Raw genomic sequence first — 17071 nt, 5'->3', positions numbered from 1 at the left:
GAGTTACAATTTCTGCAGTGCCTTCCAGTATTCCTTCAAAAAAATAAATTTCCTAGCTAGCTCCTGCTCATGAGCCTCCTTAACCACATGGAGCACATAAGCATTAGCAGATAACCTAAATATTTTGATATCTGGCACTTCCACACAACCAGCATCCAGTTCTTCTATAGAGCATATGTAATTGCCATAGTCAGGAAATTCACTATTACGACACATAACATAGAACCATGTCCTTTACAATAGAGAATGAGTCTCCCACTCTCTTCAGAATCACTTGATAAGATATCATGACACAATTAAGAAGTTTTATACACATAGGAGTTCCTTTCAAGGTAAATTTCAACCTTGAATCTTTGAATAAGGAAAGCTAAACACTAAGGACACCACTACAAGGGGAATACCGACATTGTGTTTATATCATCAAAGGTGCATTATGTGCAAAAAGAGAAGTCGAGAGCATTAATCATCTTTCTTGCACCTCTCCATTGCCTTACATCTCTGATTCAGTGCATTTTCAAACATTAAAATTTCATGGGTTGTGCCTGTCCAACTTTTCTGTCACAACGGGAAGGCATAACGGTTTTTGGGGAGGAAAGAAGCCTATGTTTTGTCAGACTGTCAAGTGATGGCCTTATTATGTGCAATACGGAATGAGAGAAATAGACAATCAGGAGAAGAGGTTTTGATGTTATGAAAACAAAAATTTAGGCTTCTCCTTGTACTTTTGTCTCTGTAGAATTTAGAGAACTTTCTTTCTTTTTATTCACTATAAATAGTTTAATTGTAAGGCAACAGTTGTTTGACATAGATTAGCCCAATAAATATTTCTTCATTTTTTCCGGGATATCTATTTTAGGGTCTTCTCATGGATTATGAATCTTTGGCCTATTTTGTAAGTTAGTCTCTCCACCTTAGTGTGGACTGCTTTCATTAATAGACTTTTAGAATCATAAAATTGTATGAAGTTTCTTATCAACAAGTAAGAAGATCAATTGTAACCAAACTAATAATATTGCTACTTAAATTGCGACAAATAGTAACCCAGGCAAAAGAGAATGCTATGAAAGAATCTCATAAAGCCAAAAATATTATTTCAGTCAACAGCTTATAATTATTACATTTCGAATGAAATGATTGCCTTGAAAAAAAAAGCACATACCTGGAGTGAGGAGTCATAAAGTTCCTCTTCAATATGCTTCTGGATAGTTGCTTCCCATGAGATAGCACTAACCTCAGCATGCCCATGGGCATTTATGAAAAATTCAATGTCTCTATCTAGTGAAGATTCTGTAGGCAGATCTGGAAGTGCTTGCCATCCAACAGGACCCTGCAATCACATGCAAACAAAATCATTAATGTCCAGGCAGATAATATATAAATATATTGGAAACCTTATTTTCCACACAAAATGTCACATTTAGTGGAAGATTAGATCAAAACAGTTTCAACAGTGATATAATATTGACACACATAATTGATACACCTTAGGAATGATGCATGTCAAATTTAATCTCAACCGTTGAAAGTTCTTTGAATGATGGTTTACAACTTCTGTCACAATTTATTAATAAAAAGTTTAAAATAAAAAATGACCCTTGATACATATATTACAATGGTAATAACGACGGCAAAGATCAGTAAAATGGAACAGATTAAACTACTTACAAGTATTAACATAAGCTTTGTAAGATCAAGACTTTGTCTCAAAGAAAAGCTTATATCATACCTCTATTTGACCATAAGTTAGACAAGAACCTTGAGAAGGAAAATCGCATAGCAAATCTCAATAGCGTCTTAAGAAGAGATTAAAATGCATACCTGAACAAAAAGCTGAATTAACCTCCTTATGGCCTTAGGAAACCAGCACGGCAGAATTTGGGAAAGAGAAGTATCACGTCCAGAAGAGAAGAAGATGGTATCACGCCAATTTAGGTAGTCTGATAAAGCTGAATTACCAAATAAAGTGAAAAAAAAACAATGTTATACAAATCGAATCCAAAGAACCAAAAGAAAATAAGAGGTCAAAAGCTTACCATTCTTCACTTTAGGGCCTACAAAAGCGCAAACTGTATCATGTCCGAAACATGCAGCTACAAGCATGCGCCACAATGTAGGGAACTGTTGTAAAGCGGGTCTCAAGTTCTCCAATGTGCACTGGGCTGAAGAACTACTACGCCTGTTTACACCACCACTACTTAAACAGCTTTGAATTGGAGCAGGGGCATACATTAGAGTTGCTAAAGCAGCCATTTCCCACCCTCCTTCCGCAATGTCATCAACAGTACAAATTATGTCATCGATCTCTAGGACACTTAAGTTGTTACCAGAAACTAAATTATGTGACATTATAGCACGAGCATTAAAAAATGATGCATCATATTCGCGCCCCTTAATCCTAGATAAGAGTAACCATCTTGCCCAGTGACAATCTCCCTGAACAGATGTATCCAATAAAACAAAGACAAAGGTAAGAGCGCAAAATATATTAGATTTATACAAAAAATGTTACAGTATACTAGATATTAAAAGTATACAAATAATGTATAGTATAGATTGTACCATACAAAACATTAGCAAAACATGTTGCAATATCAGAGAGAACAAAGTGTGATGAACATGGATGATAGAAATGAAAACTACAGCAGAACACAGATGACAGAAATGAAAACTTACAGCAGCTTCTTGTAATGAATGAAGTGAATTGCTATCTAGAACCAACTTGTGATAATCAAGGTAAAGATCCAAAAGATTTGGCAAGTTCTGTTGCGCACAGTGATACATAAGTAATTTATGTAAAGCTTGAATGGTACCAACAGAAGATCTTCCAACAATATCTGATAAATTCTCAATAGAATCATCCTCAGATGAAATTTTATTTCTGCTAGTAATGAAGCCTGAACAGGCCAGAAGAGCTACAATTTCTGCAGTGCCTTCCCAGTATTCCTTCAAAAAAATAAATTTCCTAGCTAGCTCCTGCTCCATGAGCCTCCTTAACCACATGGAGCACATAATATTAGCAGATAACCTAAATATTTTGATATCTGGCACTTCCACACAACCAGCATCCAGTTCTTCTATAGAGCATATGTAATTGCCATAGTCAGGAAATTCACTATTACTACCGATAGTTGAAGCAGGCTGTGAACCATCCAAAGCAATCTGTAGGCTTCCATCTGATAGCACAGATTTAGGAATAATGTCCAGAAGTTTGGAAACTTCTTCCCAGTCATTATGGTATAAGTGGTACTCCAGTTGTGATTCCCATAATACGTGAACACCCATAAGAAAAGGTTGATCCAGCACTATCTGCATAGAGAAACATTTATTGAGAAATTTACAGGCCCATATCTCAATTGAAAAGCCTCAGAGACATGGAAATAAATTGTAATGAATGAAACATAACCAACAAATATGCATTAGTAGTATATAGCTCTAACGTGATATATCTGAGAATGAGCAAGAAGAGGAATAACACAACCCATGGTATTAAAATAAAGATATAAACTATCTCAATTTTATATCTAACTATCTAGCTGGGTTGACAGCCATGAGTTCACTGAGACACAGTTAACTTTCAAACCTAAAAAAGGTAGGAGAGAGAATTCTAGACAAAAGTGAACAGCAAGAAAGATGACAAAGTGTTTATATAAAGGATGATCACAGATATGCTTCAGATAGCAGGTATCTGATATTCATAATGAAGAACATCTACCACTTTAAAAGCGTCAAGAGAATAACAGTATTTTGCTTTAGACAGGACCACACAAGGGAAGAGCAAAAATGGAAACCTCCTAACTAATCCTAAGTCCTAACATACTTCAATTAAACATACAAAAAATAAAGATTGATACACGCGACACACTACATTTTGCAATTTTTCAGTTCTCATTAAGAGGAAAATAATGCAGTGTCTATAAAAGATAGTGGATTGGAACCTCAAAGTGGACACCACATCCTATCCTAAGACAACAATACATTTTCCTTCAACTCCAGTTTCAGCACAATATGACGCATCTTTTGAAATGTTCAGACACAAAGAAAGTAGTCACTTACACGATCAACGGTTCTCTGATCCCATGCATTAGACCACACTGCAGCAGCAGCCCAATATCCAGCATGAGCATTATCTTCATCAATCACAGGCTTAGACGAACTTTCATTGACATTTGTCCATGAACCCAAGACAACTCCGTCAATCTCGCCACACTCAATGACAAGATTGCCAAATAAATGTGAATTCAAAAGTTGCAAATATACTCCTCCTGGAGAATTTAGAGTTGATGTGGCTTCTGTGAATTCCTTTTGCCGGCCACGAAAAGTTCTCCAGAAACTACTACTAGGATAGAGTCTCTTTTCCAGTACAACGAGAGAGGAGAGAGGGAGAAAATTTGTCAGATAATGGAACTTAAAATCACAGAATGTTATCTTGAAACAAAAAAAATTAAAAATCCTTCATACCTCAATGAGTGATATCCTCTCCAACATCTTCCAGTCATGTGGTCCCAAGTAACCGTATCTTCTCATCTCCTCAGCAACTTGCATTCGTAGAGATCTCCTCACTGTGCCGAATACCAACTGTTTAAGGCAGACTTCAATGTCCTCCCCAAGCCTTTGCAATGTTGCTACAGCAAGCGCAGTTTCACCCTATTGTCCATGTAAAATCAGTGCAGAAATACAAATAACCTTAGTTTTGTTTAAGAACCAACAATAGCTACCTTCAAAAATAAATCATAAGCAATAGCTCTTCCAATGTCACGAACTTCAGTGAAGGTATCATGATGCTCTTCCTCAGTAGCAAGTTCTGTTGAACGATGAAGATGCAACTGAAGAACTGCTAAAGGGAGACGACCAGAGAGTAGAGCATCACTGACTACAGTTTTCAGGTCCAAGTTATCCAATTTCCAACGTGCAATCATATCCTTGGGATTTTCCAAGGGAAGTGTTGTCCTTCTCAAAAGTGCCCCTGGAGACACATGAACAGATGCTTCACCAGAATCTTCTAAATCAAACTCAGCTTTAGAATTCATGAAATCTTTGGGCACCAAAGCAAGCTTCTCAGTATCCTTAGAACCCTGGGTAGACAAAGAAAATGACAGTTCATTTTCATTTGAGGTTTCCAAGGATACTGCTTTTGCTGAAACTATCGACAGCCGAGATTCATTCTCTGATAAGTTTGGCTCCGCCAAGCTTAATGCCCCCCCACAATCCACCTGCACCAAAGTGCAAAGACATTGCTTCAATTTTAACAATAACATGCAAGACGAACCGTGGCATGAGCTGTAGCAAAATCAAATAACAACGTACCAGTCCTTGGCCCGGCTTTTTAAATTTTGCACTCAGTCGACACTGCAAATTTCGAATAACCTCCAAAAAGTGAGCCATCTCAGAAATCCTCCTAGAAGTTTTTGCATCATTTTGTTCTTCATCCACTAAAGTTGATGGAAGAGAAAGTAACTTCATTCCGTTTAAGCCCTTCAGAAAGTATGCATCATCTTTATGCAGTTGTAATCCATACTTGCGAATCATTTTGGTTGCAAAGCAGGAAGCTAACATAAGAAGCCTGTAGCACAGAAGATCGCGAACAGTTATACATAAAGTAAAAAAAAAAAAAAAAAAGAACATTGAGATAGATACATTCCAACCAAAATCATTACAGCAATTATTTCACTTACAACACTGATTTAAAATATAACAATCATAGTTGATTGACATTCAAAATCATATACCTTACTATTCTGTACCATGGACAAACTGCTAAGATTAATAGATACTATCCAATAATAATATTCAGCCAAATCATGGAATATCAGCATTCTCTAATTGATTATTTCCAAATCAAACAGATTCCAGATTCATCATAGTAAATGTGGACCACAATGTTATAATCAAGGAGCTACATAAATCTTACTAGCTCATAGATGCTGATGAAGTAGATGCATCTACTTATTTACCAAGAGAATATTGGCCTGAAAAAGAGTAAAGAAGCTGAAAAAAGAAAACCTTACTGAATACAGGTTTCCATAAATTAAAAATAAAGAGAGAGCCAAAAACATTGTAGACAAATCAATAACGTGTGGATTCAAAATCCAAAGATTGGCAATTTCCAATTCAATGACAAATTTCAAGTATATGCAAAAAGAAAAATCATAAGAAAGTGAAAGACATGAAAAAGGTTCCACAGAGAAACCTAGTTTAAAATGATTCATATTTTTATTAAGAATAATCAAACATCAGATAACACACCAAGTATTCTTGTCAAACACCTCTTCGAGTAAAACATTCATGTTCCAGTTTCCTTTGCTAGGAGCTGACAATCATTTAAAATTCCACCAATGTCCCAGTGACACATAAAAACTTTTCGTCAAACATTCTATCAAACTGACTGGAGGCAGGGATTAAAGAGAAGTGTGCCACACTGCTTTGGTTCTAAGAGAAGTCCCATATTCGTCCAGTTTCTGATGCAGAGCAAGGATCTATATAAGTTTCATAAGTCAAGCTATCTACCAAGCTGGCCCTAGATACAAATAAACCCATTAACCCAACTTGATGTTCAAAGAATAAGTGACCCAACAAGGTTTCTGTGAATCAGATAACTTGACTCAAGATTTGAAAGAAGACCCTAATGAGCATCAAACATATAAGCTGAAACTTTATATTCTTCAATGGCTTTTATGTAATTAGATCTATATGATGACAAATTGACATGAGGTCCAACATTGAGACTTAGACCACACCAAGTTTCTTTATGTGTATGTGAGTGTCTCTATCTTCGAGTCCCTATTTAAGCTTGGCTCTTTTTTCTTTTTCAATTTTTACTCATATGAAAATAAAAAGAAAAAAGAGCCAAGTTAAAATAGGGACTCGAAGAATATTCTTCTGAGATTCTGATGTGCACCAAAAATTAAAATTACATCGTGAATGTAAGTGTTAAATAAAGATCCAAACACAGTGACAATTTTCGTAAAACTAATATAAAATACAACATGCATGCAATTAATGACAAACTAATCAAAAAAGGAGACAAAATTGAATTTATTACATGCAGACCTCCAACCAGCAATTCTTTTTAACATGTATTTCGAAATTCTAAGTAAACTTTTTAATTTCTGGTTATCAAAGATAATCCAAATTTCCACATGGCAAAAGATGGATTCCAATGGGTTAAAATGTCATAACATCTAATCAAGCCCTTCATAATCAGCAAAAAAGATATCAAACCAAGCCCTTGTCTGTCAAGTTGAACAGCCTACTTGAAAGGAACCAAAAAAACTAAGAGATAAGATATTTTTACATAAATGAAGTAGCATTTATGTTAACTAAGCTACATTAATCTTATTCCTCAAGAGCTCCCATTTGTGAAATGCTAAGAGATAAGATATTTACCTTGATGCAGAAGATACCTCATTGTCATTGCCATTGCCATTGCCATTTTTATGAGACATCAGATAAACAGCAGCAAAGAGTAATCTCAGAATGCCTTCTTCCACCAGATCAACCTCCACAAGCATTTCTAAAGATCTATGCATTGACCAAAACAAAGAAAATAAGAGCCGGTTTGACACAGAATTTAAGCCCCAGTTTTTTGAAGACAGGGGATACAATAAATTTTATAAAAACTGTGTTTGGTTGAAATGCATTTAAATGTTTAATAAAAGTTATCCAGTACAATCCTGAAAACTACTGTAAAATCAGAAAACAAAAAAGAAGTTCTAGATTTTTTCAACTTTGGAAACAGTTTTTGAAAATTATATCAAACATGCTTTTAGACATTAAACATATTGAGATATAGCGTACATTTTCTAATTGTATCTTAGTTTTTAAAATTATTTTTGGATCACAAAACAGGCAAGAAATAATATTAATCCAGTCCATGTATTGTCAACAGACCTATACCTCAATTTGATCCATCAAACACAAGCTGTTCCACAATCAGATACTAGTATAGTACATCAATTTGATCCATCAAACACAAGCTCTTCCAAAATCAGATACTAGTATCATACATAATAGAGATTCTATGGAATAAGGATATTTGAGGAAGGATGAAAACCTAGAGATTGTATGGGAAAAAGAGTCAATACTCGAGCTTCATTGGGGGCATTGGTTACAAAGCAGTATGAGGAATTTCTATATATACACACACACATATACGTTCAAAGGGATTGAGCAACTGTTGTATCTTTAATTTTTTTTTTNACCAGCAATTCTTTTTAACATGTATTTCGAAATTCTAAGTAAACTTTTTAATTTCTGGTTATCAAAGATAATCCAAATTTCCACATGGCAAAAGATGGATTCCAATGGGTTAAAATGTCATAACATCTAATCAAGCCCTTCATAATCAGCAAAAAAGATATCAAACCAAGCCCTTGTCTGTCAAGTTGAACAGCCTAATTGAAAGGAACCAAAAAAACTAAGAGATAAGATATTTTTACATAAATGAAGTAGCATTTATGTTAACTAAGCTACATTAATCTTATTCCTCAAGAGCTCCCATTTGTGAAATGCTAAGAGATAAGATATTTACCTTGATGCAGAAGATACCTCATTGTCATTGCCATTGCCATTGCCATTTTTATGAGACATCAGATAAACAGCAGCAAAGAGTAATCTCAGAATGCCTTCTTCCACCAGATCAACCTCCACAAGCATTTCTAAAGATCTATGCATTGACCAAAACAAAGAAAATAAGAGCCGGTTTGACACAGAATTTAAGCCCCAGTTTTTTGAAGACAGGGGATACAATAAATTTTATAAAAACTGTGTTTGGTTGAAATGCATTTAAATGTTTAATAAAAGTTATCCAGTACAATCCTGAAAACTACTGTAAAATCAGAAAACAAAAAAGAAGTTCTAGATTTTTTCAACTTTGGAAACAGTTTTTGAAAATTATATCAAACATGCTTTTAGACATTAAACATATTGAGATATAGCGTACATTTTCTAATTGTATCTTAGTTTTTAAAATTATTTTTGGATCACAAAACAGGCAAGAAATAATATTAATCCAGTCCATGTATTGTCAACAGACCTATACCTCAATTTGATCCATCAAACACAAGCTGTTCCACAATCAGATACTAGTATAGTACATCAATTTGATCCATCAAACACAAGCTCTTCCAAAATCAGATACTAGTATCATACATAATAGAGATTCTATGGAATAAGGATATTTGAGGAAGGATGAAAACCTAGAGATTGTATGGGAAAAAGAGTCAATACTCGAGCTTCATTGGGGGCATTGGTTACAAAGCAGTATGAGGAATTTCTATATATACACACACACATATACGTTCAAAGGGATTGAGCAACTGTTGTATCTTTAATTTTTTTAAGTAGTGCAGTTGTTGAATTCATTTTTTTTTTTTTTTCTAAAGGGCTTCTGATTCACCCATTTGAGTACTGAAAATTTATTTTATTTAACCTTTTATCATAGAAATAATAGAGGGATGCTTAAAATTTTAGAAGACAGGACCAGTATTCTTCTCTCATCTTCTGAACCAGAAGACATCTCTACAATCACTTCCAAGTTGTTGGTCATTCGAAAGGGGTAGGAAGGAGAAGTTTGCATCATCACAGAACGACAAGATGAGATGTTCAAGTCTCACTTGCCCTCTTCCACCTCACTCCCCCTCCCATCTTCTATCAAATAATACTTTATTAATTAAGAAATTTTGTTGAAGCAAGTTATTCAGAAATCCTGATCTAACTGCATGAGGCAATTCAAAGCCTATAATAATTCAATAATTCAATTTACTAGGTCAAATTATAGAGTGAACATGTACATCCTGTCACATGAAATTTTGGTCAACCTTTTAAGGATAAAAAACATTTCAATTATTAGTCAAAAACTCTTCCTAAAGAAGCAAATATATAGAGTAGAAATAGTAATATCAACTAGAACAAATATCAAGACAATAACTCAGAAAACAACTAAAAATCTTATTCCTAACAAGAAACTAGGTATCGAAAAAAGTTGTTTGCAGTCATCTATAAAAGTTATTCCAGAATAAACATGATTTAAGAAGCCAATAATTAATAAATTTCCAATTTAATCACAAATGGATGCATCTCTAATTCAATTGCAATTATATCTAGACCACTCAACAGAAGGAAATGTTTTGGTATATGTCTACCATGATGTCATATCCTTACATAATAACAAAATTTACACAATTATCCCCCCTTTCCCAAGCATAAAAGCAATTACAGAAAAGGTACATATATATACACATACGCAAATATACATCCATGTGTAAGTGTGAGTGTTGTGTATGCACACATATATGATCTTACTGCTGAATTTCGTCAAACTTCAAGTATTCTAATGACATTTGCAGTTGACGCGTCCGAGAAATTTTCAGCTCCCACCCTGACATTGCAGTAATTCACATGTCAAAATTACATTGAGAAAATGTGCTTCAAATTGCAGCATATCTGTGAAAAAGCCACAGTATGTATCAAACTATAATGTCAGAAAGGAAAAACTGGCAGCAATGCAGTATGGGAGGCATTCCTTAGAGCAATTTGGACTTATTGGATGTGAATTCTCACAAACAATATAGATTTAATAAAGGGCTAATCAAGACTAGAAAGTAAAGTCGGAATGGTATTCTTCATTGCACTTGATAACCCTCACAATAACCCATTTAAAATTAAGACGGACAGAAATTGAAACACTATCGCAAGAATGCAATACTTCAAGTTTCAGCAGTTCCACCTTCTGTAGAGCTGGCATACAACATGAATAGTTGAAAAAACCCTAAAGGTTCAGTTAAGTGGTTATAACCCTTGGTTTCAAGTATCCTGGTCCACCTACTTTGATAATAATTATATCCCACAAGTTTCCTGACTACCAAGTTTATAGGGTCTGGAAGTTGCTCCAAGTTCAGGACTCAGTGAACACAAGAAAGGTCAAAGGATTTCATAGTGTCAAAAATCAACAAATGAATAGTTGAAATGTCATAGTCAAAGATAAACTTTTAGATCACCAGCTAATTAAAGTGTAAATTATTCAACAAGGACTTCATATGGTAAAGGATAAGAAACAAAAATTTATGTTGAAACGCAAAAAAAAATAGGTACACTATTTGCCACAACCCTTACCACTAAAACATATAATAAATCAAAAAAAAGTGAATACAATGGTAGCTCCCTCATGCCAAGAAATGCAACTAAACAATTATCCAATGGCCAACTACAAACCTACTTCATATAATTGTTTTTTTGTTAGCAATCGTGCAATCTAGATATGTTCAATATCCCTACAAGATACTTCTATAAGTTCACAATACACATGCTTCTCCCATAAAATTTCCTTTCCCAGAAAAGGTCTAAGCTATTATGCATAGGTTTGAAAACTTTAATGGGCAAGGCAAAAACCATTATTCCAAAATCCAAATTACAGAAATTTTAACGTGCAGATTGACTATTCCATACCCAAACTTTCTCTTATTCGAACTCCTAGTCCTACTTCAGGCTTCCCAAACACCATGCAAGTAATTCCAACCTCGTTTGCATAACATGAATATTTTTACATGACTGTCTATGGCTCCATTCACAAATATTTAACATTCTTGAGAGCAATTTATGTGGATTTTTTTCTTTCATTAAAAAAGGATTGGACTTTCTGAACTCCACAGTCTTGTCTGTTCTGTCATTTATTTAGTAAACTATTGATCCACCTATTTGTAAATCATTTTTTCTTAAATGAATTTTTTTGTGTTTTATCAAAAAATAAAAGAATTACCAGATCACAGCTGAGAAATCAAAGAATTAATCCTATACATATTTCTAGACATCAAATCATAGATATTTAATACAAAAGGCTTAATAATTATTCTCACCATTTTCCACACATAAGCGATCTGCCTCTTCAGGGCCTTCATACAGAATAACTCTATCCAAAATTTCGACCTTCCAAGGTGACCAAGGCTGTTTTGATTCTTTCATTTCCAAATTGCTTCTTTCTTGGCATACCACATCTGTCTTCATACGTGATTGCCGATAGCCAATCGTTTCAACAGGGAGGAAGTTTGATGGAACTGAAACAGCAGGGAGAACTACTGAAAGCCCATCCTCAGTTACCAAATAAAAACAACCCTGAAAAGTGCAACCAACTGCTTTTCCAACAGAAGATTCTTTCCTCCCCTGTAGATAAAACATTTCAGACCCAGGATTCAAGTAACTGTCATCACGAACTGCTGAATCTGTATGCAGATCAAGGTGAACAATTTTGGCACTCTCTTGCCCCTCAATATTATGCCTTTTGGTCAGTCGAGTGATTCCTAAAGGTGAAAAAAAGATACAATCATCCACACTAAACCTATCTGTGGGAAGAAAGATGTTTCTCACAAGGTGATACCGTACATCAGAATCATGAAAACACTGGCAACTCATCTTTGATGTAGCAGAAAATCCACTCAAACACAAGTCACACTGCCCACCGTTTCTACGCACATTTTGGTGTTGGCATTCATGAAGCAAAGTATTTCTGATATTGTCAGATAAAGAAACATTCCTGTTCCTTTCAGATGAAATATCTAATCTATGACAACGAGAACTTGATGTATTAGAATACACCCATTGGTGGCCAATATCAGAACCACCAGCCTCCCAACCAACCAACGTCCCAAGCCCCAAATGCTGGAAATGTGGAAGCAATTTCACAGATATGTTATACTTTTCAAGTATATGATCACCAACATGTATAACGTATATGACACCATATTCATCAACCACAGCTAAGAGGGAGGTATGTGAAGCAACAATCACCCGTTTAAACATTCTTCCACCCAAGAGACCACCTTGTCGATAAGTTGACAATTCATGAACTTCATCAGCTTGCTTCATTTGCACATCAGCACCAACATGCAATTTTTCTTGCTCATGCAAATTTGAGCGTGGGTCAAGCACACAAGTACGTAAAATATCAACATGTGCCACACGGTCACCGGATATAGCATCATATAAAAAGATTACACCACTAGAGTTGAGGCAAACAAGAAGATTATCAGAAAAGCAGAAGTCCGTCCAGTCAGATACCAAACCTATATTTAAACTTTCCTCTAACTTCACAGCAGAAACCCACTGGATTCCCCAACTATTTAACCTCGCAACAAGAAGTATATTTTTCCCCCTACTTCTCTCACTTTCACTACCAATATTGACAGAAAATGGATTCACCAGTGTCAAAAAGAATCCAATTAAGTAATGAGAATTGCTGGAAAAAACTCTAATACATTTGTATGAACTGTTAATGTCAATACCTAGATAATTGGGCAATACATCAGACTGAAAATTTAGACTAGTTGAAGCCAAATGAGAATTTGTAGGCAAATCCAAACCAGTATCTTGTATGTTCTCTTTAACTGCCACAGAGTTTCCTTGAGTAGGGACTTGCAAAAGTGGTAAATTACTATCTAGAATGGTAAATGAAATAACCTTCGCAGAGCAAGGAAATGATGACCTCTCTGGAAACCTAGTCCAAATCTTACCATCAGATTGGATCATTTCAGCTTTGGTGAAAAAAGAACGCAGCCACCTCCTTGAACCAACACTTCTTGATGACCCATCATCCCCTGCCTCTTTGTATATACTCTGTGAACTCTCACTACTTCCATTGGTCACAAATTCATCCCCAACATTTCCAGTGCCTTCACAAGACAAACTAGAAGCCTCCTCTGCCAATGTATTATGTACTGATGCAGAAGAAGGCCCCCAATCCACCCACCTACCTTGCTCAAAGTCCCCCTGCCTGGTCGTTGAACTAGTATCATTCGGACAACAGAAAGCATGGACTGTCACACGCTGGTCACTCGAAACAAAAAGAAGCTCTCTAAATGAGGCATCCTTGTGCTGATTATACGTATCCCCACATACACCCCAAGCCAGTGAGTTTACATCACAAACAAAAGGGTAATTATTAGATCTTGAAAAATTACGATCAAGAGAAAAACCATTATCAAAATCCATTACTGATCCAGAAGGGCATGGGGTATTATCCTTTGAATCTGACCTACTTAGAGCAGATGAACATGGATCTCGAAGACTTTCATCAAAACAATTTTCTGTAATGTTCCTATCTATAGAGTACCCTGCAAACAAGAATATGAAACACAAATATATCAAATATTGCATCCCAAATAAATGAAATGATAATGGTAGCTCAGCCAAATGAGGTAAAAACATGCATGAACAAGTAATCATTCACCAAAAATACAAACTTAAATGCTGGCAATCCACAATATTCATAGCACCATTAAAGAAAATAATAATGAGACGAGAATATTCACCTGTAACCAGTGGTAGCAGTAATGCTTCACACTGATATGAGAGCAATAATAACAGCTCCCTTGTTGGAGAAATAAAGGCTTCACGAAATTCTGACAGGTTGAACTGGAACTGGGAGGGGTCCCACTTGCGCAACTGCAGTACAGCAGGCCCCTCACCACCCAAAGAATAGTCCATTCTGATCCTATGAGTGAACAAATGAACCAGAACACGAAAACATGAGAACACTAAGATAGTGTAACCAGCACTAAATTCAATAACACATTTAATAGCAGAAGGAAAGAAACAATTAAATAAACGGAGACAAATTAACAACCAGACGCTTTCTTATCAACATCTAATCAAATTCAATTTAATTACAATTGATTTACACGAATTCTACAGCCAAAATAACTCTTCACACTTCTAATTTCACTTCATTTCGAAATTTACATCAGCAATCAGGATCATTTCCATTTCAATTCCGAATAAAATTCAATTGACACAGGAATCAAGTCCACTCGATTCCATATTCCATTTCTGTTTTAAACAAGTCTATTAACGCATAAATCAATTAAATTCCATCACGTTCGGCTCCAAAAATACGCATTAACAATTCAAAATCAGTTCAAAGTCTCAGTCTCTAAGCTTTTGCACCATAACAAGACTTGATCATTAATTAATTAATTAATTAATTAATAATAATAATAAGCAGTTCAAAATTTCATTTTCTTAGCTAAACATTAATTCATTGTCACTTTCTTTCACTATTATCCGCAACCAAACAGAGCTAGTTAAAGCTAATAGAACAGTTTAAAATCCAAAATTAATTAAAATAAATAAATAAATATTACGCAGAAGAAACAAACTCACAAGCATCGCAGACTAGAAACGAAATTTAAATTTCAAATTTCAAAAAAAAAAAAAGATCAAAAACCCTAACAAATAGCGAAATTTTCAAAATTCAAAATCGGAAAATGCGAGAGAAGGTTCGAGAAAGAACCTGGAGGCATAAAACGGAGTGTCGTTTTAATGAACGAACGCCATCTCTCTACAAAGCAAATCACAAGAGCTCTATTCTCTTCTCTGTGTCCGTGTTTTCTGTTTTCTGTTTTCTTGTTTTTTTATTTTGTTTTTTTGTTTTTTAAATAATTTTAGTGAAGTGAGAGAGAGAGGGAGAGAGTGAAATTGTGGATGGACGAAAGAGGACAGATCGGTTTTGAAGATTCGAAGGTGAGTACGGAGTTGCTCAAGGAAACGAAGAAGTAGACGGGCGAAGCGGGGGTGTTTTGGTCAATTTGGTTTGATCCTCACTGGGCCGGAGGGATTCTCATGGAGCGGATTCTATGCGGCGGGGATTCCTGCTTTGTCAGGAGTCGGTGAATCTTAGCCGTTGATTACATATATGTTAGGGTGATGTTAAACAGTAAATTATTACACCATTTCAAAGTCGATAATTAAAACTAATTTCTTCATCATAACTAACTTATTTTGAAAGTTTCTAAATATTTAATTATTTATAATTCCAAGGGTTGTCAAATTTCTTTATATGAAAATATTCTATAAAATTAATATAAATTATTAAAATAAATTAAACTTTGGGAATATTAGAACTGTACATTCATAAGATAGTATACAAAAAATTTTATAATGGAAATTAATATTAATTTTATTTATGGCATTCGAAAAAATATTGTAATAAGAAAAAACGATGACTCAATAATGTAGTATTTTTTTTCATGTTTAAATCATTTATAATAATATTTATTATATTATTAAAAAAATTATTATACCCTTATTTGTTACTATAATATATTAATTTCTAAAAATTATTACATATTATTTAAGTTGTCAACTATATAATTATAATTTATAAGTTCATGTACTATTGAAAGGGTCATATACAAGTAATGGTACCCATGTTTTAATAATGTATAATAATCTTTTATTAAGCAGTTAATAACAATAATTTCCATTAGCTATAACTATATAAATTCTAATTGTAGTTTAACGGCTTACTAACAATAAAGAGATTTATGTTATTACCAAAAAGGGAATTGTTATTTGATTAAGCCTGGGTCGAGAAAACTCTTTTATTAAGGGAAAATTTTTAAACCTCACAATTATCTATAATAAAAAATGAGTCCTTGAGGTTTCTAAAATACCTTGGCACCCCTACTGTTTATCAAACATATTGAAACCTTCCCCATGACCCTAATTGATTGAGCAAATCTGCTTTTTATGGTTGTTAATTGTTATTGCTATTGAAATAATAAACAAACACCACACTATATTTATAAATAAAACCATTTTTATCATTTACCAACTATATAACATAATAATAAAGTTAGTCGATGGGTAATGAACATAATGAGTAAGGCCTCGATGTCTGATTGGTTGGTCAAGATGGGTTGATGTTGGTGGCTTAGGTAGGCAGATGTAGGCAAAAGTCGAGCCTAAAGGTATGTGCCGAACATGAAAACCGCTCATTCAAACATTGAGACCTCGCTCACCATCGTTTAATAAGTCGTTGAGATCACTTGTGGTAGCAATACAAGTTGTCTATAAATGTGGATTTCTTATTGGTATAGTTGGTGGCTAGGTGAGGCAACATCCTACCATGATGAAAGGTCAAAGGGCGAGTAATATAGAGTTGTGGCCAAAAGGTTGGTTGTTTAAAGAAATAAGGTTGCGGTCTGGTAATAGTTATAGTTTTTGATTGGGTAAGCGTTGATCATGATTGTGAATTTGATGATTTTTTGTTTTATTACTATTTTTTATCAATTTTTTAATGCAA

General features: G+C 34.6%; 1 protein-coding gene across 1 annotated transcript in view; it reads right to left on the bottom strand.

Annotated features, from left to right (window-relative positions):
• LOC116111064 overlaps nucleotides 1-15458 on the bottom strand; it is a 29478-nt gene extending 14020 nt beyond the window's left edge. The window contains exons 1-15 of the mRNA XM_031397268.1: nucleotides 15278-15458; nucleotides 14298-14479; nucleotides 11850-14099; nucleotides 10300-10375; nucleotides 8528-8662; nucleotides 5305-5560; nucleotides 4716-5210; nucleotides 4459-4644; nucleotides 4054-4350; nucleotides 2674-3306; nucleotides 2034-2433; nucleotides 1819-1946; nucleotides 1160-1327; nucleotides 479-498; nucleotides 8-202 (exon numbers count right to left, since the gene is read on the bottom strand). Coding sequence (XP_031253128.1) covers nucleotides 8-202; nucleotides 479-498; nucleotides 1160-1327; nucleotides 1819-1946; nucleotides 2034-2433; nucleotides 2674-3306; nucleotides 4054-4350; nucleotides 4459-4644; nucleotides 4716-5210; nucleotides 5305-5560; nucleotides 8528-8662; nucleotides 10300-10375; nucleotides 11850-14099; nucleotides 14298-14472 — 5414 coding nt within the window. The 5' untranslated portion in view covers nucleotides 14473-14479; nucleotides 15278-15458. The remainder of the gene's footprint in view (nucleotides 1-7; nucleotides 203-478; nucleotides 499-1159; nucleotides 1328-1818; nucleotides 1947-2033; nucleotides 2434-2673; nucleotides 3307-4053; nucleotides 4351-4458; nucleotides 4645-4715; nucleotides 5211-5304; nucleotides 5561-8527; nucleotides 8663-10299; nucleotides 10376-11849; nucleotides 14100-14297; nucleotides 14480-15277) is intronic.
• Between the last annotated feature and the right edge of the window lie 1613 nt (nucleotides 15459-17071).

The sequence above is a fragment of the Pistacia vera genome, unplaced genomic scaffold (assembly GCF_008641045.1).
Source record: "Pistacia vera cultivar Batoury unplaced genomic scaffold, PisVer_v2 Contig625, whole genome shotgun sequence".
NCBI classification, from domain to species: Eukaryota; Viridiplantae; Streptophyta; class Magnoliopsida; order Sapindales; family Anacardiaceae; genus Pistacia; species Pistacia vera.
Note: the sequence above shows the minus strand (reverse complement) of the source record. Positions and strands in the feature narration are given on the sequence as shown.